The sequence below is a fragment of the Rhinoderma darwinii genome, chromosome 8 (assembly GCF_050947455.1).
Source record: "Rhinoderma darwinii isolate aRhiDar2 chromosome 8, aRhiDar2.hap1, whole genome shotgun sequence".
Taxonomy (NCBI): domain Eukaryota; kingdom Metazoa; phylum Chordata; class Amphibia; order Anura; family Rhinodermatidae; genus Rhinoderma; species Rhinoderma darwinii.
In genome coordinates, this window is record NC_134694.1 from 95,081,909 (window position 1) to 95,108,069 (window position 26,161).

General features: G+C 42.0%; 1 protein-coding gene across 1 annotated transcript in view; it reads right to left on the reverse strand.

The window, feature by feature from the left end:
• Positions 1-1,161: 1,161 nt before the first annotated feature.
• SLC9A6 (solute carrier family 9 member A6) overlaps positions 1,162-26,161 on the reverse strand; it is a 34,584-nt gene continuing 9,584 nt past the window's right edge. Inside the window, exons 4-16 of the mRNA XM_075835929.1 lie at positions 25,187-25,263; positions 24,867-24,979; positions 23,659-23,764; positions 22,251-22,392; positions 21,245-21,350; positions 19,574-19,662; positions 17,961-18,074; positions 15,650-15,761; positions 14,223-14,376; positions 7,876-7,906; positions 6,103-6,182; positions 5,055-5,160; positions 1,162-2,769 (exon numbers count right to left, since the gene is read on the reverse strand). Coding sequence (XP_075692044.1) covers positions 2,515-2,769; positions 5,055-5,160; positions 6,103-6,182; positions 7,876-7,906; positions 14,223-14,376; positions 15,650-15,761; positions 17,961-18,074; positions 19,574-19,662; positions 21,245-21,350; positions 22,251-22,392; positions 23,659-23,764; positions 24,867-24,979; positions 25,187-25,263 — 1,485 coding nt within the window. The 3' untranslated portion in view covers positions 1,162-2,514. The remainder of the gene's footprint in view (positions 2,770-5,054; positions 5,161-6,102; positions 6,183-7,875; positions 7,907-14,222; positions 14,377-15,649; positions 15,762-17,960; positions 18,075-19,573; positions 19,663-21,244; positions 21,351-22,250; positions 22,393-23,658; positions 23,765-24,866; positions 24,980-25,186; positions 25,264-26,161) is intronic.

Sequence of the window (26,161 nt, forward strand, 5' to 3'; positions counted from 1 at the left end):
AATTACGAACAACAAGCCGGATGACCTTTTGTATGTTGCTATTTGACTTCCTCAATTTTTCTGTATCTGAATCAAATACAATAGTACCATAAGCGTCAATAAGAAGCAATCAATCGAGTTGTCTACTCTGGGTAATTATTGTTACTAATCGTTTCAGAACGATAATTGCCGAGGTGCGTATAGTGAAAAAAAAACAGCGATAAAAATACACTATTGTTTATCACAATTGAAACCATGGTTACTGGCGGAGGAGTCTGTAAAGGTCAATTCCGCTCTTAGTCACGCGTGTATAGTACATACACCATTACAACTGAACTTGTGTTAAAAATGGTGGCGTATGTATGGTAACTGTACGGATGGAAAGTGTCCATTAGATACTCTGAACAATTTTTTAAACCATGTTTTTGCAGCTTTACACAGAATGTATATTGTTCAAGTAACAAAATGACAGTCACTTTGTGGAAATATTTGCTGTAGACCTATTGGCCCGTGCATCTTTAACTGTTTATTAGATACACCCTGTAGCACAATATACTTTCATCTTTAAAGGGGTTGTCCAAGATTAGGAAAAAACGTGTTTTTTTCTTGTCTCTTTTTCCCCATCAGAAACTGTGAATGGGGCTGAACTAATACCAGACGCAGCCCACGGACGGGCTTGGAACGGATTCTCGGGTTTGATTTGGGGTGGCGGAACAGATCCGTTTTCCTAATCCTGAACAACCCCTTTATAGGGTACCTTTAAACTATCTACGACATATCAAGAGATAGCACTTTACAATCCTTATAATTTCAATAAGACTTTCATTAGCATAAGTTAGGCCTCTTGCACACGACTATATTATGGCGCTGTACAAGCTCCAAGTTATGTCCGTCTATGGGGCCCTACTGAACCTCCACATGCCTGCGATTTCATATGCTTCAGAGGCTTTTTTTCCCATTGCCGTTCAGTATGGAAAAAAGATATATATCTAAAAATGGTGCCATCCTCCTTCGGTTGCAGCACAGCGTGCCTTAGGCTCCGGAGCTGCTGGGAGTCGGTGTGCCTCCATACAACCTTGGTGCTCTGCCCTGTGCATGGTACCTTAAAGAATTCTCCAAGTTACACCATAAGGGACCAGCAGAACTGCCCCTTCATTGTAAATCTATGAACAGAACAAATAGTGTAAATACCAAATCCTTTAACCAAAAAAAAGGTGGAACAACATAGAAAAACTTGGGGAATCTTATAAAAACCACGGGCTCTTTTCTTCTCTACACAATTGACATTACGGTGACAATAGATTTTAAGGCAGGGAGCTTCAATGCATAAAATGTTTCACGGTAAACACACAAACAAAAATAAGACATAAAAATGAAAAAAAGACAAAAACAGATCTAGTTTATTCACAGGGTGCAGTGAAATTGTGGTTTCTGGACGCGTTAACACGAAATTGCAAAAAACAGACGCAGTTTTAGTGAAATCACGGTAAAACCATTTCATTTTGATGCAATTTCACAGTAATAAAAGTGACAACCGCAACTTCACCGCACCATGAGCTTCATATTTACTATGGGCATCTAGACCCCAACCACAAAGTTTATTTTATCTACATTCGCTGTGGAGTTGAATGTGACCATAGATGACAGGCTGGACTAGATATTATCGACAGAAAGTCCAGAAAAATAAATGCCCCCCATTTCCATGCATTTTTTTTTCCCCCGATTTTGCTCTAAGCGCCACTTTTATAAACGGTGTATTATGGGTTGGTGGCCCTTTAAAGTATTCTTACTTCTTTAAGACAACATTCTATCAACATAAAAGAAATAGATGGAGTTTCATAATAGCGGTGCTGCGTTTCAACAATCTCCTGCGGAATGTGCACTTAAAAATAAACTTTGGCTTGGAAAACCTCTTTTCTTAAAACAAGTTTTGTCTGGAAAAGAAAAAAAAAATAGCTTTTTTTTAGCTGCTGCAGAACAAAACAAAAATGCAAAAAGGAAAGAAAAGATCAACACAAATAATTTGGGTTGAAACTTTGCTACAGAAAAATCCAGACTTGGAGGGGAAAAAAAACGGTGTTGAAGAACGTTATTTTGGCTCGAATTAATAGAGATGGATCACCATTTGCTGGACATTCGCTTATACAACAAACTCCTTGTATTGGCAGTCCAACAGTCACACAACAAAAAAAAAAAAAAAAGACCCCCATTAATATTTCAAGTAACATAAAGGAAAAATATTGGCAACTATCTGGGACGCGGAGTCCGCCATAGAGCATCGCGTAACAACCACCACGCTTTGATAGATGGCTTCACTTAAAGTGCAAACAAACTTTCCAGAAAAAAAAACGGAACTTGATATTCACAAGCGACACCAAAAAGAACAGTTCCTTCCGATGCCGTATAAATAGCATTTACGCAGCTCAAACAATGGGAGCCATGCAGTAGGTAGTAAAACATATTGTCATGATTAGAAAACACAAAAAACATGTTATTGGCAAAATACGCAACTCCTTTCACCCATAAAAATAGAAACTACATGGGGCTTTTCTTCCTGGTGACTTGCAGGTTTCCTGGAGCTTCACATTCTTCCATGACGAGACGGGTTCCTCTTAAAATAAACTCTTGATCGCCACAGCTGAGCTCCTGATCAATGGCATCCTCAGAGTTGTTTCCTACTCCCATTCTGGATATAGGTTCGGTACTCACAGTCGTGTCACCATAGGTTAAGCTTATGTCCCCGTCATTTAATATCAGATCAGAATCATCATCTTTTAGCTGCTCCTGGTTCTAAAATACAAAAGAGAGAATACAAAGCAGGAGCTCGGTGTAACGTGTGCAGATCTAGTACTTTAGAGCAACTCCACTGTGGGAAACGTTGCCATATTATCACTCTTAATATTTTTGCAGATCTAGGCTAGGGCTACTATGGCCACGACACAGATCGCACGGCCAATGATCGCTGTGTCGCACTGCTGCCTGCATCGCAGTAAGGAAAGTGAATGTGGCCGCGCTGCAACCCACAGTACGCCGCAAGAAATCCAAAGAGTCTATATGTTATGTCGTGGCAGCTTGCGAGTCGCAACGCGGCCATATTCACTTTCATTACTGCGATGCAGGCAGCGTGACACAGCAATCTTTGGGCCAAAGTCATCGTGTAACTCTAGACTTATGTATAAACAAATGGTTTTCCCTATTATCAATATTTATTACCACAGGATAGGTGATAAATATCTCATCTGTGGGGGTTTGGCCACTGGGACCCCCACCGATCCCAACAACAGGCTTACATAGCCGTCCCATATGAATGGTGTGGTACTGCACACGCTCGTCCACCACTCCATTAATTCCATGGGGCGGCCAGAGATGGCGCTCGGCAGCCCCATAAAAAATGTATGGCGTGCTGCCTGAGCATGCGCAGTACCACTCCATTCATATGGGGCGCAACGGGGTAGCCCGGTAATCCCATTTCTCAGCAACAGTGGGGGTCCCAGCAGTCGGACCCCACCAATCAGATATTTATCACCCATCCTGTGGATAGGTGATTAATATTGATTATGGGAAAACTGTTTAAAGGAGTCTCATGTATCAAAACCATCTTACAGAAAAAAGCCTTGTTGCCCATAGCAACCAATCACAGTGCAGCTTTCACTTTTTTCCAGTGCAGTTTAAGCAATAGAAACCAAACTGGGATTGGTTACCAAGGGCAACAAACCCAGTTTTCACTTTGCTACACCAAGGCCTATTTCGGTTTTCTACACAGCTCATTACAAAAACTCCTTCCAGACATCACGCCATGCTAGTCGGACTATACAATGCGAAGTGCCCCCTTTTACCTCAGCAAGCATGGATGGACACACAAAGTTTGGGACACACAATGTAAGCCACCATAACTGATCTATATGTTTATTAATAGGGATAGCCTTTGCGGCACCCAAGCTTTGTGCGCTTATGTATTTTCATCAAGGAAAGCCCCTCTATTAACACTGTAATTGCCTCCACTTTGTGGGCAGCAGTCGAGTCTCTAGGATCTGTCCACGTTGTCTGTACTACCCCATCAATTTTAGTATGCTAGATGCTACAAAATTTGTCCTGTATGTCCTTCTCTGTTGTATCCCTTAAAATAGAGACCTTTATGGAGCAGCCAAGCCATTGTGTAGACATATGCTACTAAAAGACAGGTCATCATTTCCAGAGATCTGTCAGACGTAGTAGCCATGGTATATGGGTGCTCCATCACATCATGCTCGCTACGTCTATCAGAAGACGATCACCTAATCTGTCCAATTTCACATAGATCAATTAAAAGTCTTCAAGTCTATGGATGCCATCAGACCACCCTGGCCAAAGTTTGTGATTGGTTAAAGGCTATGTAAACCTTTTTTTTTTTAATGTAATGTCATTGTTTTGAGATTAAGATATTTTTTGTTATACATTTATTAAAAATTGTATTTAGATTTAGCTCTGCAGCTTCTGTGCATCCAATATACATAGATGCTGCAGAACACCTCTGTAAGCCAAATCAGTCAGTCTTACATAATAAAAAAAAAAAAATATGGGGCTTCAAAAGGTTACATAGCCTTTAAATATTTTTTGGGGATCCGAACGTACATATTTCTGTAAAGATCATTTGATAGACTTTATGAGTCACGTTATCGTCAGGACTTTGCTCCATTGAAGCAAGAATTGTTTTTTACTATTAGATTGGCCGGGATCAGAAAGTGTGTGCCAGCAAAAACCTAAGAGAGACAAGATTTTACCATTTCTAAGGAGGGGTTAGAAATCAAATGAAAGACTGTGGCCCATCAAACCTTTTTCTAAGCAACATTAAAAAGGGGTTATCAGAGAGATCAGTGGTGACAAACTCTCTGATTGGCTGCAATAGTCACATGCTACGTGCATGTAAACAACCAACGGGAGTTCCTCCAGAGCATCAGCGCTAGATCGCCAGGCAAAAGGATAGGTAAGTACTGCTTTTTTTGCTTATTTATTACATTTTCAGCACTTACAAAAAAAAAAAATGTAACAACCTGGATAATCCCTTTATAAGAAAAAACATTTGCTTGACCATTTACCTCATAGGCTTGAGGACTTGTTAGGCATCTTGCAATTGGGCCACAACAGCTGGGGAGAGTACTGGTGAGGGGAGGTCCGGTGTGTGTTAGCAGAGGTTTCAAATAGCTACAAATGTTAAGAAAAACTGCAGAAAGATACAATTTGTATCACAGAAGAATCGAGAAGGACAAGTTCTATAAAAGGATTAGAAACCCTTAGGCCTCGTTTACACGTGCGTGATATACGTGCGTGCGACGCGCATGCTTTTCACGCGTGTCGTACGCACCTATGCTAGTCTATAGGGGCAGTGCAGACAGTCCGTGAGTTTTGCGCAGCGTGAGTGCGCTGAAAAAAACTCACGACATGTCCTATCTTTGTGCGCTGTTCGCGCATCACGCACCCATTGAAGTCAATGGGTGCGTGAAAATCACGCATGCCACACGGAGGCACTTCCGTGGGACGAGCGTGATTCGCGCAACAGCTGTCAAACTCTGAATGTAAACAGAAAAGCACCACGTGCTTTTCTGTTTACAAACATCCAAACGGAGTGTCATAATGATGGCGGCTGCGCGAAAACCACACAGCCGCGCATCATATGCTGATGACACACGGAGCTGTTAAGTGGCTTTTGCTTGCGCAAAACGCCGCGTTTTTTGCTTGCGCAAAACGCACACGCTCGTGTAAATAGGGCCTTAATTCCTTGTGAATTTCATCATGCAGGAGTTGCGCATGGAATACCCTCATGGACTAGGTGTTCTGATTCACAAACCCTTCAGCCGTACCATTAATACTCTAACCTCCGCTGCACAGTATGGCTGTAGTGTTTGGGTTCTGCTAGTCGTCATTCATCTCCTCAGATCATGGCATTAACCCCGATCACGTGCAATGAATAGTTCTTGTCCTTCTGCTAAATCATCTTACAAGAAATTAGAAAGAAAAAAATACATGTGTTAATAATCATGCTCAGCGGTTTCCTGTCGGGGGATATGCCATAGAAGTCCGAGACAGGAATACCCCTTTAAATTATTGGAAAGAAAAAAAAAAAAAAAAACACAAATGGAAGGATACTTGTGATCAAAATTGTACCAGAGTCTAAAAATCCAGGCACTCTCTGCTTTGGTGCTCCTCCGTTCATTCTCTGGAACACCCTGTAAAGACAAAGGGTTAATAACCACAACTTGTAAATTACCCACCAACATAGTGAGTACAGACTATTGCTCTAGGCAGAGTAAAAACAACCAAAAAAAAAAAAGATTGATGCCAGATAACACAGCTAATAATATAGGTCATAGCGGAACAAGCGTCAATTCAACAGGCGACGTGTGGAGATTGACACCCGTATAACTTATAACACATGAGGTGCGGGCTCAACCGGGACGACTCCAAGATGACAGGACTGGTTTTATTTTCGACTAATTTAAAAACTACAGTAAAGCAAGCACAGGATTTCTAAGAAGACCCACAAGAAGTATTGGTGGGGTCGATTTTTAGGACACAGCAGATTGAAGGGTACATCGTTTAGGAATGCCCATAATACATGGCTTACTAACGATTCTTTAAAAGGAATGCATCATTTTTATTTTTTGCTTAAAACGATACTATTTTTTTTATTCGATTTTCATTCCTGCATATTATACGTGACAGGCTAGATTGTTTTTACGTAGGTCGCATATATCAAATACATACAAACATTTGGTCTAGATTTGTAGGTTTATTTTTAGGATTCTTTCAGGGACATGTTTTCACTTCTTACAGACAGACACGGCTGCCTTTTCCCTCGCTACAGCTGTTAGCAAAAAATGTCCTGGAATGTGGAGATAAATAGGTGTGTACAATTGTAATCTATCACGTCGCACAACTTTTCTTCTTCTCGCAAGTTATCTGATCATAAAGGAAGATGGGGGCGCAATGTCTGTCAATTACAAGTGCCACCTACGCAAACATGTTTTAAGCGGTTTGAATGGTTGAGGCGTTAAGTCACAAATTATTCTGGTTTTACAGCGAATTTCTACAAAAAAAAAAAAAGTGGATAAAAAAAAAAAAATCCTTTCAATTCAATTGTATGTTCACACGCTAAAGAAAAAACGGACTCTGAATTTCAGCCGTTTTAAAGAATCAAACATTTTCTATGTGTTTTTTGGAGCGGTTTTTCCATTGACAATGAACAACAGCTCCAAAAATGGCTCAAGAAATGACATGCACTTTTTTATGGGGGTTTTTTTTACGCAACGTTTTTTCAAATGGCCGTGCAAAAAAAACAACCCATCTGAATGAAACATCGTCTTTCCCATTGAAATCAATAGGCAGATGTTTGGAGGCGTTTTTCCCCCGAAAATGGCTGAAAACACAGCGTGTGAACGTAACCTAGTCGGGAGAACAACTTTACCAAAAATGTTTGGGCGTTAAATATTTTCAGCACTGACGTTTCTTTACAAATCACACCAACATAAATCACAGCGGAGAACGTGGCAACGGATGTCGCTAGGCTCTTAGACTACCACTTCCCCAAATGGACGGGGGTAGTCCCTTATCCCACGGCTTCCATGTCTAACGGATTCATTCTAACAGATCAAAATGGAAAGAGTAATGGTTTCCGTTGACTTTAATGGTAAAAATGATATTCTGCCCGCCAAAAAGGGAAAGTAACGGACCCCAAATGAATGCATATGCTATTAAAAATGGAGCAGGTGCTTTAGTTTAAATGTAGAATAACGCTGAACTTCATTCATCCAAACGTCACACAGCAGAGCGCCAAAAATAACGTGTACATCAAAGAAAGTCGGTCCAGGAATATTAAAATATCACAAACCACGTCATTAATAACATGAAAAAGATATTTACCACTTGGTCATGTTCCGCGTCCACGCCCACTCTAGAAAAGAAATGTAATGCAAGGTAAAATGATAGAACTATAAAAATCTAAATACGGTCTACAATAGAGATCCCAATACAGCCAATTTTCATAGATGGTCACGAACCAAGGGCCAAGCTGCCCCTGCCTCATGACCACACATCCTCCCCCGCCCCCCATAGGCAGCCAAGACTCCGTTCGGTGGGTACGCTCAGCACACGCACGAACGCCATGTGAATAAAGCTTAAATAAGAAATATCATAGGACTCATCACAGCCATACCCTCTCTATGGTGTTTAACAGCAGCCTAGCCAGTCAGAAGCTAAAGCGCAGAGTGAAGGCTACTGGGTAAGTAATAGTTAATTTTTTTCGTTTATGGTGGTGACCGGGCGGTGAGAGCGGGGGATTTAATCTTTCCCTGCTGGGGTTTTATTTTAAGAGCATGGCTATGCTGATAAAAGTGGTGAGGTGACACCTAGTGGTCAATATGTAAAAAGTAAGCGGATTAATTTTAATGCAAATATGAGAAACTAAAAGTATAGCATCAAAGGAAAGCTACAACCTAAAAACCCCAGATATAGGTAAGCCACATAAATGGGTATTATTAGGGGTATTCCTACAATTACCTCATGCTGCGGTTGTAACAATGGATTTCTCTGACAATGTATTTTGTTTTATTAAAGAATAGCAACATTCACTTGTCTTTTTTCAAAGACTATCATGGCCTGCACTTAAAGGCTTACCACATGAGTGGTATTACAGTTTATGAATAAATGTTATTTCTCGTATAATTAAGAGTTGTACAATTTTTAAATATTCTTTCTGTATCAATTCCTCATGGCTATTAAGAACTCTGCTTGCAGTCATCCAATACAAACCTGATGGGCATGGGGCCTATGATATTCTAATATGGTTAGTCACTAAAAGGTCTTTTATAACAATATGAACTCGAAATTGACAGACGTTCCCACAATATGATATGGCCCATTTTCCTAAACTTCAATAGAAAGAAGGGGGTCTAGCCCAAACCCTGAAGAACAGACCCACACCATTATCCGTTCTAAACTAAATGTTTTCAGTAGCCACTATGTATTCCGGTAGAGAACGTTCTCCTGGCATCTACCAAACCCAGTTTCGCCCATCAGATAGTGAAATGTAATTGGTGTGGCGGCGTGCTTTACGTTACTGACACTTGGCATTGTGATCTTAGACATGTGCGCAGCTGCTCAACCATGGAAACTCATTTCACGGAGCTCCCAACACACAGCTCCTGTGTTATAGTGGGTGGCGCAGGAGGACTGGCAAATTTCACATGCCACACACTTCAGCACTCGGCGGCCCCACTGGGAGTTTGCTTAGTCTACAGCTTCACGGCTGAGCGGTTTCTCCTAGGCGCTTTTACTTCACAAAAATAACACCAAATCGTTGACCAGGGCAGATCTAGCTTAACAGAAATTTCACAAATGGACGTGTGGCAAAGATGGCATTCTATGACAGTGCCAGCTTTCAGATCACCAAACCTTTAAGTAGGACTTATACGACTACCACCAATGCTTGTCACTGGAGATTACATTGCTATGTGCTTGATTTTATGCAACTGGTTACAATGGGTGTGGCGGAAACAGCTGAACTCAATAAGGAGGGGTGTCCGCATACTTTTGGCCATATAGTGTCCATAGCATAGATGGCTGTATTTACCCTATAGGCAATGCTCTATATCGAATACAATATGATCCACTTGTGGGCCAGTCCGACCCGGACTGTACATTAAGGCCACATGCATACGATTTGTGTTACGTGCAGATCAAAAAACGCACCTTAAGGCTGAATGCACACATTGCGTATTTTGTGGATTTGCCGTACGTATTTTCACGCCGCATATCCGCGACGTAATACAGTACCAGCAAAGTAAATGATTTCTTTAAATCTCATCTACACAGTGCAGATTTTTTAAATCCGCAGCATGTCAATTTATCCTGCGTTTCCGCTTCTAAATTGTATCTAACTAGCTTTACAGAAAACCGCACCAAAATCTGCAGCATAAAACTGCAACTATTTCCGCCACAAAATGTAAAATAAAAATAAATTAAAAAAAGTACCTATAAATGCACCATTAGGTTTTAGCTGCGCAATTACGTGTGTGTATACCTACAGTTTTGATGCGGATTTCCCGCATCAAATAACACGTGTGCAATACGCACCAAAACTGCAGCAATAGCAGGAAATTCGCAGGAAAAACCACACCCAATGGTTTTTCGGCACGTTTTTATGCTGCGGGTTGTGGTGTGATTTTCCAGAGCACTAGGCAGATACAACTTGAAAGTGGAAATGCAAGATAAATGGACATGCTGCAGATTTTAAAATCTGCACCGCAGGTCAATTTACGGAAAAATATTACAGCGTGTACAGGAGATTTCCTGGAATTTCATTGACTATGCTGGTATTGTATTACACAAAACCACACGTAGTGCGCATCCTGTGCATTGACCCCAACACTACCACATTTAGCTCAGTGCAATGCATCAGTGAGTTACATGGACACTCAGGTCTCATTTTCCATTCGTACCAAAAGCAGCTGTGTAGATAATCGATGGCGACATATACAGTATATAAACCACAAAGACCACTGATAATGGAGATTGCAATTCACAGAGTTGTAGGTGTCAATAAGTGGGAACTGTATAAATAATTCCATATAAGGCCTCGTTCACATCAGCATTAGAACCCCAACGGAACCCATTAAAGTCAATGGGTTTAGTCGGTAGCCGATGGTGCAATGGAACTGGCGCTTCTGGTTTTTCCCTTGTTCTGCTCCCCAGAGTAGAACAGAATGGCGAACGCTGGCGTGAACTCCACATTAGTTTTATCAGAAGGAAAGACTATTCCAATAAGAAACACAAGTTTTTGTTTTTCTAAGAAATCCTGTAACTTTGCTGGACAACAGAATAAAATCCTTTTGCATTGCCAGAACACTGATGCTATATAAATAGGAGAACACCATCCTTTCTAAATGCTTAACAGAGAATACAGAGATAATAGAGGGGAGACCCTATTAGTCATTGTGTAATGCAGCTCTCTCGGTGGACGATAGTTCGCATTAAATCCAATTAAATCAGGGGTCTCAAAACACACGGCCCGCATGCGGCCCCTGAGGCTGTCATCTGCGACCCGCAGGGCTCCGTAGCTCCGTCGGGAGAGGAGAGAGCAGGCAGCAGGAGGAATGCGCTGGCGCTCCTTCATGACGTCATGAAGGAGCGCAGTCCGTTAGTGGTATGTGAGCAATGGCCACACAGCCCCCTGTAGATAGAGCTACATCCCCCCTGGGCCATACCTCCAAACTGTCCCGGATTCAGCGGGACAGTCCCGGATTCTGAGCAGTGTCCCGCTGTCCCGGGCGGCCGGGGATATGTCTTGCTGTCAACTGTATCTGCGTCCTCAGATACAGTTGAACCCAATGCTGAACTCAGCATTAGTTCAGAGCGGAGGAGCAGAGTGAGCTCCTCCACTCGCCGAGGACTTCCCGGGCACAGCGCTACTTTAAGTGCTGTGCCCATGGAAGCCCTTGACATCACTGTCTATATATGGACAGTGACGTCAGTGGCTACTCCTGGAGCAGAATCCCTATTGCCGACACACTGGCAGGGGATTCCGTTCCAGGAGAGGCTCCTGACATCAGGGGTTCCCTCTAAGAGCGGAATCCACGGCCTATGCTCTGGCTGTGGATTCCACTCCTAGAGGGAGTCCCATTGGCACTATCTACAGGGGGGGGGGTGGCACCATCTACAGGGGGGGTAGCGCTATCTACAGAGGGCACTGTGTGGCACTAACAAGGGGCTGCCCAATCTTGACATTCTTGTGTCTGCCAAATGCTGCCAACTGACCGACAGACTGCATTTAGCAACACTTAAACTAGATTGTTTAAATAAGCACGGTGAGTAAACTTCACAAATTTCCAGTAAGTTTGAACCTAGCGCGATTATTACAGTAAAGTAGTATTATAGCAATGTAGTATTATTATAGTAATGTGGTATTATTATAGTAATCTAGTAATGTAGTATTGTTATAGTAATGTAGTATTATTATAGTAGTTCAAATAACTAATTGATTAACATTCATTTTGTACTGTATCAAATTTGAAAGTGATGCGGCCCGTCAACTTCACATTGAATTAAAGCAAACCTCGAATAAAAAAATAAATAATTCACAGTGCTCTTAGATCTTCATGTACCTCTCCATAATCCTAATTCACTACCAGGTAATCATTGTCTTCCATGTTACAGCCCTTTCACGGTTTCTACAAGCCTGCGAGCTCACATTTCATAGGTCAGTCCACTGTGGTCACATCTCACATTGCAAAGACTTTGTTAGCCAGTAGGTTCTCTCTACAGACACAACAACTTGTATTCTTTGTTTGGGTAAGATACTCCGTTAATTTAACTCTCTCTCTCCCTATCTGTTCCTGCTAGTGACATCAGCAGGGAGAAAGTAAAGGGCTGCAGTAAGTCTTCTCCTACTCTCCCCCATATTAAAATGAATAGCATGTGCAGCATGCCAGTAAATAAAAGCTAATAATATAGCATAGAGCACCCCTTTTGGTAATTCTAGATGATAAATTTGAATGTAAACACTGAGGGGCAAATCCTAAGAGGTTTTTAAGTTGATCACTGGAGATACACTTAGGCCCTGTTCACACTGAGTTTTTTGACACGTTTTTTGACGCGGAAAACACGTCGGAAAACGCGCCAAAAACGACCCAAAATGACTCCCATTGATTTCAATGGGAGACGGAGGCGTTTTTTTACCGCGAGTAAAAAAAACGCCTCGCGGCAAAAAGAAGGGACATGACCCTTCTTGATGCGGTTTCCGCGTCCAAAACCGCATTGAAAGCAATGGGGACACGTCAAAAAACACCTCAAACTAGTGAGGTGTTTTCTGACGAGTATATTGCCGAGTGTTTTGCAGGAGTCGTCTCCTGCTGCTAGTCCAGCCCAGCAAGGGGCTGTCATTTCCGGTCTGCTCGTGGAGCCTGAAAAACATCGTGGACAGAACTCAGGGATACAGAAAACCGAAGTCCTGCATCCAAATCGAATACAAGTAAGTGCAATTGCTCCTATGTTCCATACATGCTATACATGTATGGAGCTGTGCATTTTTTTTTTTAGTTTTTTTTTTTTTTAGTTTTTTTTTAGATTTTTTTATTTTTTATTTTTTAATTTTGTTATGCAGTTGTTCATGTATGTCATCTCTTTTTTATTTTTTTTTAACATTTCAGGAACAGAAATGACGACAGCAGAGGTGTACCACCGAATGGACATTGATGTTGGGAAATTGATTCAAGAAGTAAGTATACTTTTTTTTTTTTTTATGTGGGCCTGTTCACATCAGCGTGGTTTCCGCTGAGGGGTTCCGTCGGTGCTTTCAGTCAGGGGAACCCCTCAACGGAAAGGCAAGTGTGAAGTGGTGACAGATCCGTTGCTAATGGTTTCTGTTTGTCCCCGTTGTGCAAAGGGTTCTGTCGTTTCGACTGAACCAATACCGCAGTGTAGGGAATCCCATTAGCAACGGATCCATCAGCATTGAAGTCAATGATGATGCAAACAGAAAACAATGTTTTTTTTAATGTGGGCCTGTTCACATCAGCGTGGTTTCTGCTGAGGGGTTCCGTCGGTGCTTTCAGTCAGGGGAACCCCTCAACGGAAAGGCAAGTGTGAAGTAAGTTCCGTTTGCATCACCATTCATTTCAATGGTGACAGAAGGATGTCAGGCTGGGTTCACACGACCATGTTACGTCCGTAATGTACGGAACGTATTTCAGCCGGAAGACCCGGACCGAAGACAGTGCAGGGAGCCGGGCTCCTAACATCATAGTGATGTACGACGCTAGGAGTCCCTGCCTCGCTGCAGGACAACTGTCCCGTACTGTAATCATGATTACAGAACGGGACAGTAGTTCCACGCAGAGGCAGGGACTCCTAGCGTCGTACATCACTATGATGCTAGGAGCCCGGCTCCCTGCACTGTCTTCGGTCCGGGTCTTCCGGCCGAAATACGTTCCGTACATTATGGACGTAACATGGTTGTGTGAACCCAGCCTCATGCGTGTGAAAACCTCGGCGAAAACCGCCTCAAAAACCACGTCAAAAACCACATCAAAAACCACGTCAAAAACCACGTCAAAAACCACGTCAAAAACCACATCAAACATGAAAACCTCCAGGGTCAGTTTTTACAGGAGGAATTTTCCTCCTGCAAAAAACTCCGTGTGAACAGGGCCTTAAAAAGGAAAACCGCCAGCCAGTACAGAAAGGTTTGTTGAAGGAAACCAAAAGATACATACCGGATATGTAAACATGATAACATTGGTGTTGTGCCTCCTCCAAACACCCACACAGTGAAAAATACTATTAGAAGGGTGGTTGACAACATCATTTGTCTAGCATAGGTGGCAGTGTCTCGAATAGCCAGTGCAAAGGCCATAGCTCCACGCAAACCTGAAGGGGGAGAGGAGCAAATAAAAAACAACACATTAACTTTATGTTCATTAGAAGAGTATCTAGTTACCCTTTAACTACTGAACGTTCGATAAACTTCTGACATGTCATAGTGCCATGTTGGAGGTGTTGATTGGTGGGGTCCAAGCACTGAGACCCCCACCAACCGCTAAAACAAAGAGGCAGAAGTGGTCATGTGAGCGCTCAGCCAGTTCGTTTTAGTTTGGCTTTTTCCGGAAATCAATGTATCGGCGTACGGGCTCAATAGAAAGTCTATGAGCCAGTACTTCGATACATCGGCTTTCCCGAAAAAGCCGAACAGAAACGAAGCGGCTGAGCACTCACACGAGCGCTTCTGTCGCTTCGTTTTAGCGATTGGTGGGGGTCTCAGTGCTCGGACCCCACCAATCAAAACTTCTGACATGTTACTATGACATGTCAGATGTTTGTCGAACGTTTAGTTACCCTCTAGAGATCATTTTATTTAAAAAAATTTGAATGAATCAATTGTATCAGTATAGTATCTGTCTTTGTGTTGTCCTTTCCGGTTTCTTAAAAAAAAACAATATAACCGTCACTACTGCTTCCACAGCTAGGCCACACCCCCTTGGGAGCCGTAATGGTGGCCATATTGGTAAGTCACTCAGAGTGTCCACAAAAGTTATAACAAAAGCGAAACGGTTTTATAGAATTTGACAATTTATACAGCGTATACATTTTTTCACTTTTTATTTAACGGTTAAAATATCTTCCATTCTGGTTGATACAGTCAGGCCCTCTAAGACATCAATATGAAAAATGGTCGTCTAGAGCATGTTTTTCTTAAGGATTCAAGGCCAAGTAGCCCCAAGTCAGAGAAATTAGAACAAGCTGCCATTCAAGATCGGCAAGGAATTTTGACAAAGTATATTACACTTTGTCCCCCCCTAATTTTTGCAGGTAGGTCTCAAAAACTGCACCAAATATCTTTAGAGTATTGGAGCACCTGTATAAATCCGTATGCAGTAAACTCCCACAAGAAGTTTATCATTGTCTATAATGTACATATTATCCTTGTCTTCTTGGAATAGTGTTTCAAAGGCTACGGGTACACAATGAAATGTGATTATAGCCAAAGCGTGGCATTACACCTGTTGGCTAAATAGAGCAAGGTAGAAGGAGGTTACATCTCACGATGTAGCAGACCGATCGACCCAAACGGAGGAGAAACTGGCTAAAGAAGATGAACGCTTTTATGTGGCATTGACCCTGCTGTGCTAATGGACCATCATACCTGCAAACATCATCATGTGTTGAAAGTTTGTGCCGATCTTGTTTCTTCGCCCCAGGTTTAGTAAGAATGAAAGTGGATAAATATTAGCGGCTCTTCCAAGGAAGACCGCAACCTGTATCATGAACATTAAGGAAACTGGAACCCAAACATACAATGCATTCGGAAAGTCTTCAATTTTTCCACATTTTGTTATGTTGAGGCCTGGTACTAAAATGAAAAAAAATAATCTCGTTTTTCCCCATCATTCTGCACTCAATACCCCATAATGATGAAGTGAAAACAGAATGTTAGTAATCTTTGCCAATTTATTGAAAAGGGAAAACTAAAATATTGCATTGGCATAAGTATTCAGACCCTTTACTCATGACTTAGTTGAAGCCCCTTTGGCAGCAATAATAGCCTCCAGTCTTCTTGGTTATGATACCACAAGGTTTGCACACCTGAATTTGGGGATTTTCTGCCATTCTTCTCTCCAGATCCTCTCAAGCTCTGTCAGGCTGGATGAGGACGGTCGGTGGACAGACATGTTCAGGTCTCTATAGAGATATTCGATTGGTTTCAAGTTGGAGCTCTGGCTGGGCCACTCAAGGACATTCACAGAGTTGTCCCTAAGCCATTACCGTGTTGTCTTGGTTGTGTGCTTAGGGTCATTGTCTTGTTTGACGGGGAACTTTCACTCCAGTCTGAGGTCCAGAGCACTCTGGATCAGGTTTTCATTAACAATATCTCTGTACTTTGCTCCATTCATCTTTCCCTCAACCTTGACAAGTCTCCCTGTCCCAGCCTCTGAAACAGACCCCCACAGCATGATGCTGCCACCACAATGCTTCACTGTAGGGATGGTATTTGGAAGGTGATGAGCAGTGCCTGGTTTGCTCCAGACAGGAAGCTTAGAATGGAGGCCAAAAAGTTCAATCTTCATTTCATCAGACCACAGAATCTTGTTTCTCACAGTCTGAGAGTCCTTTCGGTGCTTTTTTTGCAAATTCCAGGCGACTTTCATGTGTTTTTACGGAGAGGCTTCTTTCTGGCCACTCTGCCATAAAGCCCAGATTGGTGAAGTGCTGCACTGATGATTGACCTTCTGGAAGTTTCTCCCATCTGCACAGAGGATCTTTGGAGCTCAGCCAGAGTGACCATTGGGTTCTTTGTCACCTCTCTTACCAAGGCCCTTCTCCCCGATTACTTAGTTTGGTGGGGCGGCCTGCTCTAGGAAGAGTCCGGGTTGTTCCAAACTTCTACCATTTAAGAATTATGGAGGCCACTGTGCTCTTGGGAAATTGCAGTGCAGCAGAATTTTTTTTCTGTACCTTTCTCTACAATCTGGTCTCTAAATTCTGCAGGCAGTTCTTTCCTCCTCATGGCTTGGTTTTTGCTCTGATACACATTGTCAGCTGTGAGACCTTATATAGACAGGGGTGTGTCTTTCCAAACCATGTCTAATCAAATGATTTACCACAGGTGGACTCCAATCAAGGTGTAGAAACATTTCAAAGATGATCTAGAGAAATGGGAGGCTCCCAGAGCTAAATTTCAAGTGCCATAGCAAAGGGTCTGAATACTTTTGTCCATGCAAAATTTTAGATTTTTAAGCAAATTTGCAAACATTTCTAAAATTCCATTTTCACTTTGCCATTATAGGGTATGGAGTACAGAATGATGGGAAAAAACGAAATTTTTTTGAAGGGAAAATGTGAAAAAAGTGAAATGGTCCGAATGCATTGTATAGTGTCGTTAAAGGCTATGTACACCTTTGAGGGATTATTTTTATTTATTTTTTAAATAAAAAGGTCAGTGTGATTAGTAACTTTGTAAATAGTATTTATTAAAAATTTGTTTTACTTTTGGAGATACAGCGGTTCTGTATTCTCTATACAGAGCAGCTGAATCTGTCAGTCCCTCGGACCTGATGGGTTCAGGGTCAGCGGGTCACGCAGGATCCACCTGTTATCGATCACATATAAGTTATGAACTTCTATGTGATTGTTTACAGGTGGATCCCGCGTGTCACAGATACGCAGGACCCACTGACACTGAACCAGTCAGGTTCGCGGGACTGACGGATTCAGTGTTCTGTATAGAGAAAATGCCATCATTTTCTGTTTGGTCCAAATTGTATCCTGAATCTCTGGATTTCACGACGATACAATCACTCGATTGATTGTGTCCTGGCAGTCGGACCCCCACTGATCAGGAAATGATGGAATATCCTAGGAATGTGTCATCACTTTTTTTGTGTTAGGCGTAACCCTTTAATGTATATCATTGATATATATATATATATATATATATATATTTTAGCAAAGGATACAAAAGCTCCCACTATAAATGTGGGATTGAAGATGTGCTTCTGGAACGTGAACAGAGCGAGACCCATGTAGGAAAAGATAAAGTTCTCTGCCAAAAAATTCAAAAGCTCAAACAGCTGAGAGGAAAAACAAGGGAAAACTATTAGTAACAATAACATTTTCCTCACATAAATAGTCTATATTCGAATGCCTGGCTCACTGTAGGATCGTTACATTTATGTATTGTACATAGATAATCCCACGTCTTCTGAGCAGTCATAGCCCTGCAACATTTGTTCTGAATGTTTACAGTAATACTTATCTTAACCCCTTAATGACCGGGCCTGAAAAGACCTTAATGACCAGCTAAATTTTTCTGTTTTTGCCTCTCTGCGTTTCAGCAGCCATAACTTTTTTATTTTTTCATTGACGTAGCTGTATAAGGCCTTGTTTTATGCGAGAAAAATAGTATTTTTTTTACCCCACAGTTTGGGGGTAAAAAATATTTTTTTTACGGCGTGAATATAGGAAAAAGCGATTCTCGGAATAGTTTTTTTTGGGTTATTTTTTATCCCATTCACGTTTCACGCTAAATAACCCATTAGATTAATTCTTCAGGTTATTACGGTCGTGTAGATACCTAATATGCGTAGGTTTTTTGTTTTTATTTAGTGTAGGGGAAATAAAATGTATTTAATGCAAAATAAAGACTCTTTTTATTTATTTATTTGTTTTGTTACTTTTTTTTTTTTTTTTTAATCCCATCAAGGGATAACTTTATTTGTAACTTTATTTTTTACTTGTAATGTATTCGCATACTTCTGTACGCTAATACATTACACTGTGTCACTATGACACAGGCTGCTGATCGGGCAGCACATAGTGTGCCCGAACAGCAGGCACACGGAACAGACAGCCCTGGGGTCCTTTGTAGGTCCCCAGGGCTGACTGCAGAGGGATTGCCCAGTGTTTGATCGCATCACTGGAATCCCGGTGATGCGATCAAAGAGGGGAATTCCCTTTGATCATGCCACGGTCACGGACCGCGGTAATCAAAGGGTTACACAGCTGGGGTCCGAATGTTTGCCGACTCCAGCTGTGTTCAGGAGGCTGCTCTAAGATCAGGAGCTGTTAGTAACAGCTCCTGCTTAGAGGATGAGTGCTCACACGAGCGCTCATCAGCCTGATCTGCAGCGACGCCAAAAGACGTCTCTGTAGATTAAGCACCCGCACCGCCTGACGTCAAAAGACAGTGGGCGGTCGGGAAGGTGTTAAAGATTTTAGTGGGATCTGCTGTCAATCTAATTACTATAGGACTGCTAGAAAGCCCCTAAGGTCTTTTGTTGGGTGATTGGACAGCTTGGATTAGGTGCATTACAGCAAGGCTGCCCTAAGGACAGAGAGCCGTTTGTCCAAATTTTCCAGTTTATGGAAAGAGAATGCAGCATGGACCAGGACGCTCAGATGAAATTTCTGAAGTAACTCGGGAAAAACTCCAAGACAGAGTATATTGCAGATTTGCATCAACATGCACGTCTTAATATGAATCTATTTTTCAAACGTTAAATCATAAAATCTCAATGTTTACAAAGCCGGAAATAGATTCCCAATCTGACAAAAAATTATAACGGAATACCTGTTTTGTCCGAATTTGGGACTCTGTTGAGAGATTATTGTAGGTATAATGTGCCTGAGTAATGCCACAAAACAGAACTGCAACGACCCCTGCAATGAAATAAAAATATCATATTAAAGTCCATAGCATGAAGCATAAGTCAGGAGTAAACACCAGCAAAGACCAAAAAGACAATCCTAAAATGACTCCATAAGGAAAGAGAGAGCATCTTCTTTTACCAAAGCTTATGAACAATGATTAAGGGGTAACTAAACATTCAAAAAAACCTTTGACATTTCATAGTGACATGTCAGGAGTTTTGACCGTTGGGGGTCCGAGCACTGAGACCACCACCGATCGCTAAAACGAAGCGGCAGAAGTACTTAGGTGAGCTCGGTGCCATTTAGTTTCTGAACGGCTTTCCTCGGAAAGCCCAACAAGCGGTTTAGGTGCTCAAACTTTCTATTGAGTCTGTTCGCCGCTCGCTCAGCATTGTGAATAAAGGCGATCATAAACTAAGTGGCACGGCGCCTACCCGAGCACTTCTGCCGCTTCGTTTTAGTGATCGGTGGAGGTCTCAGTGCTCGGACCCCCACCAATCAAAACTTCTTAGGCCTCATTCACACGGCAGGGTTTCCCGGCCGGGTGCCGGCCGTTCATAAATCGGCCGGCACCCGGCTGCATTAGGAATAATAGACCCCTAATGGGGATATTCACACGACCGATTTTTTGACGGCCGGGAAAACCGGCCGTCAAAAAATAGGACATGCTCCATCTTCGCCCGGGTACCCGGCCGCCCGGCTCCCATAGAAGTCTATGGGGCCGGGTATTACACGGCCATCACCGGGATGTGTCCCGAGTGATGGCCGGGTTTTCCGGCGATTGCGCTATCTCCTCCTCCTCACAGCGCACAGTGCATGTGAGGAGGAGGAGTTGATGCCATTCTGACGAATGGCATCGCTGTACACTGTGTGGCAGGGCCGGGTGTACAGCAGGTGGAAGGGAGCACTGCGCTGGCTCCCTTCCCCTGCTTGTTTTAAAAGCACCCTGGCCCGGCGACACCTTCGATAGCGCCGCTAGCAGCTGCTGCGGCTGCTACTACTGTAGCGACGCCACTATAGCAGAGCAGGGAGGTATCTCCCCGCTCTGCTATGTGCTAGCCGCACTTTAGCTCCTTGAAGGAGCGGAATCCCCGTGTTTTCGGGGATTCCGCTCCTGGACAGAGCGCTTGATGTCTCTGTCCATATCTGGGCAGTGACATCAGGGGAAACTCCTGAAGCGGAATCCCCGAACACATGGGGATTCCCCTTCAGGAGTTGCCGCTGATGTCACTGTCCGGATCTGCCCGGCCCGGCACGGATGCAAAACTTAGTGCAAACCGGCCGGGCAAAATGGCCGATTTTACCGGCCGACACTCATGTCGATTTTACATGTCAACGTTTTTTGAAAGTCTAGTTACACTTTAACATTCTTCTCGATCAGAAAGTATTTGTGTGATTATTACTTCTGAAAGTTATTCCTTTAGGTATCGCCATTTTAGTGGTACTTGGATGAAAATAGACAGTGTTGTAAAGAAGCTGCTAATAAAACAGAATCCAAAAAGACATCTGTATGAAATCTGAGGCATACAGGAGGTCCCATAGAAGTTATTGGTTGATGTACCTATGCCAATATAAAATGCACCCAACAAACCTGTGTAACTGCATGCTTCAGCAAGAAGGAATGTGCTCCAAGACATCAAGAAAAACAAGCCGGTCTCCAGAAGCGGGAACTCCCGCAGCTTGGTGAACTTTGTGACGTAGAAAATTGTTAAGGAACATTTTTAGGTCACATGCATCACTTACAATATAATAAAAATATCTAAAGTAAAGAAAGGTGAATAGGATGTAATATCAGGTGCACCTAACAGTGAGAATTGTATCACCAAAGTCTGTTTGTACTTAGAGGGAATGTGACATCAGAAAATAGCGCAGTCGGACGGAATAACGCAGTCCACTTCGCTATTAATTACGTCAAAACAACAGAACCCTGTCACAACGGTGACAGACGGAAACCATTAGCTAGGTTACCGTCACCATTGAGTTCAATAGTGAGGGAAACGGAAGAGGAGGTTTCCATTTGCCTTTCCGCTGAGGGGTTAACCCGACGGAACCCCTCAACGGAAGGGCACCGGTGATGTGAACACACCCGCAAAGTTTACAAATTATTGGTGATTTTTTTTAAATTTCCGAGTCACTATCAATAATTTAAATAATAATCCAGAAATCTTGCAATTTTCACGATGACCACTAAGATCTCACAATAGACTGACACTTCCTGTTCTGTAGAGATCACATCTCAGCAATCATTTCATTATTATCACAGATCAAATTAACATCAATATATAAATAACATAGTATCCACCATTGACAATAGGTGACGAACCCAGCTCTCCTCCAGTCTACAGATTTCTATGGTTAACAGAGCAGCAGCTCAGGCAAGATGGCCGCCCCATAATCATGTACAGAAAATAAAAACATTAAAAAAAAATCTTCAAACCAGAAAAAAAAAAAAAAACAGGCATATGTTTCCCGATCTGGTTTTAATCCGTAAAAAGAGAAAAAAAAATAAAGAATAATAAAAAATAGCTTTAATTTACATTGTAGTGTAAGAGAACACCCAGCCTATCAGAGGAGCTGTTCTTTACAGATAAGGATATTAATGCAGTGAGCACTCCGGTGGCAGCTCCCATAGCAAACGATCCGCTAAAAACGCCCAAAAATACTCCTACAGACTTTAACATGGCAGTGATGTCAAACGTGTGGCTGTTGTCTCCAGCGGGCTGATATGCAACAATTGACCTGAAAAAGAATGTGAACATGAATTTATCTGGAACTAGAATGTAAGCATTTTTTAACTGACCCACTTTCGGATATATGTGCAGTCACTCCCTATTGAAATAAATAAAACTTACCTTAACCTCCATTTGTGCGTAAATGTTTTCTAAAATCCCATTAATTTCTATAGAGACTGGCTGCGCCTATCCACCTGCCCCTCGTTCCTGACATTGGTGGAGCCTCAGATTCCAGATAAGTCTGATGGACCCAAATACGCAGTTGGCAGAAACCTTGGACAGAGCGCCACAATTGTCTCTGAGCGAGGCTCATAGATTCTCTCATTTATATCTGCTACCTAAAGTATATAAAACGCCAAAGTTTCTCTATGATAAACCTGGCTGGCTATGCCCTCGGTGTAAACATGTCTCGGTGGGTATGCTTCATATTTTTTCGGTCATGATCCGGAGAGTTTTTGGAGTGAGGTAGTAAATGTTATCAATGAAGTTTTCCAGGTGAATGTTGAACTGAGTCCACTTGTTTGTGTACTGGGATATGTGGGGGATCTCGCGACCTTGGAGCATGGCAAACTGGCGATAGCCAAAATGCCATACATGGCACGCAAATTGATAGCCCAGCACTTGCTTGATGAGCAGTGTTAACAAAATAAACTGGTTGGTGAACCTAGAAAAAGCATTATATAGAAAGAGGCACGCTGACCGAACTTGAAAAGGTTTGGGCCCCCGTGGCTTGACTCGCATAACTTGATGTCCAGTTGATGAGATTTCGGGTAGGTCTCATTTAAAGTGCCAGCGGATTCAAATTTTTGGAAAAGAAGCTGGGTTTTTCTATGGCTAGGGCTCGGAGTTCGCTTGGCTAGTGGAAAATAAGAATTTTTTCCATCTTTTTTTTTTTTCTCTCTCTCTAATTCATGTTGTCTCATGACTGGGTGGTACTGATAAAAGTGATGTTAAGATTAAATAATTAAAGGATTAAGAGACGTCACATTACCACACCTACATGTATCGGTTTAAAATACACTTAATTATGTACATTTATGGCAAATGGGGTACATTGTATTAGCCTATGCTTTTGAAATATGTAATGGCTCATAGAACTTAAGAACCCCCATATTCTATAATGGGACTATGTTTTTGTATTGGAAAATATGTTTCTATAAAAATGTACTGAATTCAAAACAAAAAAGAAAGAATTGACCAGTCATAAAAGTGTTTTGGCAGAAAACCCCATAAAAATAAAATAATACACCCGTGAGGGAAGTATAAAACTTACGATGACAGAACTATGGCCACAGCATCATTTAGGACACTTTCACCAAAGAGAAGAGCGTACAGTTCGACGTCTACTTGCAAATCGTGAAATATAGCAAGAACAGTCACTAAAACAAATAAAATAGTAATACATTTTCAGCAAGTCATTTGACCCGATAATATATTTGCAATACATTTGTGGATAAAAAAAATTAAAAAAAATATACAAAACTTAAGACCTTCTAAAACGTATAATTATGACCAGAAAAAAAACGGATGTAAAAATAAAAGGCCTTTCATGAGTAACAGAGAATGAGCCAGAATGAAATTACAGACTGGTGCCTCAGGCAGACCTCAGACTTTATATATAAAACCGCAAGTCAGCAAGTTTAGGGCTATGCCTTATGGATGCTCAATGTCTGTATGCAGAGTCCAGGGCATATAAACAAGGAGTTCATACTGTATATTCTATGCTTTCCTGCAAGGTGCGTGTGAGTATATGACCTGCCCAGGCAACATATCCATTAAAGAGGTTAGACCATCAATGTTGGATCAGTGGAGGTTCGACCTCCGGAGGGGAACGCCACCTTAATTCTGCAGATTGACTACGGCTGGAGGCCCACATGATAGGTCATTGATGTTTGAAATCCCAGTAACCCACTGTAAGTGTTAACTTTTTAGCGACTGCCCACTGTATTGATGGTGTGGCACTGGCACCAAGTCTACAGCAACATGTTTTGACGTCGCTGCTTTAAAGCTTTTGCAATCTAGTAGGAGCAGGACGGGTGCCCAGCTGTCAGAGACCGCTAGGGACCCTGAGTAGGAGAAGAAAAAAAAAAAAGAAAAAAAAAGCAACTTATAACCGCTTCGGTCCACTTCTCTTTTCAAGTCAACATAGTGCTCAACGAGTGCTATGTAGTGAATAGAAGCAGCAGCAATACCGCTGCCTTTATTGGATCCAGTGATCGCCAAGTGCCCCCTGGCACAGCAGAGCTGCTGGGTCTTAGCATAGCCAGATTAGCTCTGCCAGTTACTAATGTATCGACAGGGGGCTGTTTCAGTGAAATACTGCAAAGTAAAAAAAAAATAAAGTGTGATTGTCCCCTAGAGGTCTTTTACGACTTATCACGTAGCGAAAATAAGTTGGAAAATTAAATAAAATACAAAGAAAGAGGAAAAGTGCAAATCATAAGAGCACAGACCACACATCGTAAACAGTAAATGATTTACCTGGATCAGTTGCAGAAATAATGGCTCCAAAAAATAGGCAGTCGGTAAAGTAAAAGTCACCACCTAATGTACCTATGACTTTCATTAACTTCACACATCCATACATCAGAGCCCTGAGGAAAACCAGCAAAACTATTATCTGCCAACATTACTTGTTTTGACTAAACGCCAACTCATATTAAAAGACAAAAGTATACTCGAGCCTTCAACTATTCGACGTAGAGAAAAATTTTTTATAAAATATAAAGTCCCCAATTCACTCCCAGTTCTGCAAGTTACCATTTTATTGATGTAGTCCTACGAGTAAGAAAAATACATACCCAATCATAAAACAGGAGATCACAGTCCCTAGGAAGGCATAGGCAAGAATTGAGCCCAGATTTCTGAAGAAATGTCTCTGTAGAATAAGACAAAAACAGAGAGGGGTCACTCATGAAATATTCCATGAATTAGAGGTCATTGTGGAAGTCTTTAAAAATAAAAATAAAAAAAAAATTACTTAAAAAAAAATAAAGAAAAAAATAAATAAAATAAAAAATCGCTCAGTTGCTCAAAAACGGTTTCATCAAAAGAAAACGAGATTTCTATCGCAGTCATCATGTACGGGTTTTCCTCGTATAAGTGAGGGCATGTCGCTAGAATATGACCTAACCATATAAATGATATAGGCCCGGCTACTGGAAGCCCCCGTCCCAGAAGAATGGGGTGCACCCCATTCTCCATTTCCTCTGCACAGGATCATTCAGAATTACCCTCTGTGGGGAGAACTGCAACACAGTCCTATCAAATATAGGACCGAGTTTCTGCACAGTGTTTGGTCTGAAGTGCGGCTGTGCAGAGAAAAATCAAAAACAAAATCACATTTTACATACTAGATATGACAATCCTTATTTTTCACAGTTAAAGTTTGACCTCCCTGTTATTTGCTGTTGCTACAATGAAGAATATACGCAGTAACGGTCTATGATTTCCATGACCCACATTCTTCCAGGCCCGGTACCCACAAGATAACGGGAGTTGTAGATTATGCATTGTAGACCTAGCTAAAAGTACAATATTAGGCAGTATACACCTTAGGCTTCGTTCACATCTGCGTCGGGACTCCGTTCATGGGTTCCATCGGAGCCTTCCATCAGGGAAACACTTGAACGAAATCCAAAAACGGAAACCACAGGTTTCCGTTTGCATCACTATTGATTTCAATGGTGACAGATCCGGTGCAAATGGCTTCCGTTGTGTAAAGGTTCCGTTGTTTTGACGGAATCAACAGCAGTGGACTGCGCTATTCACTCCAT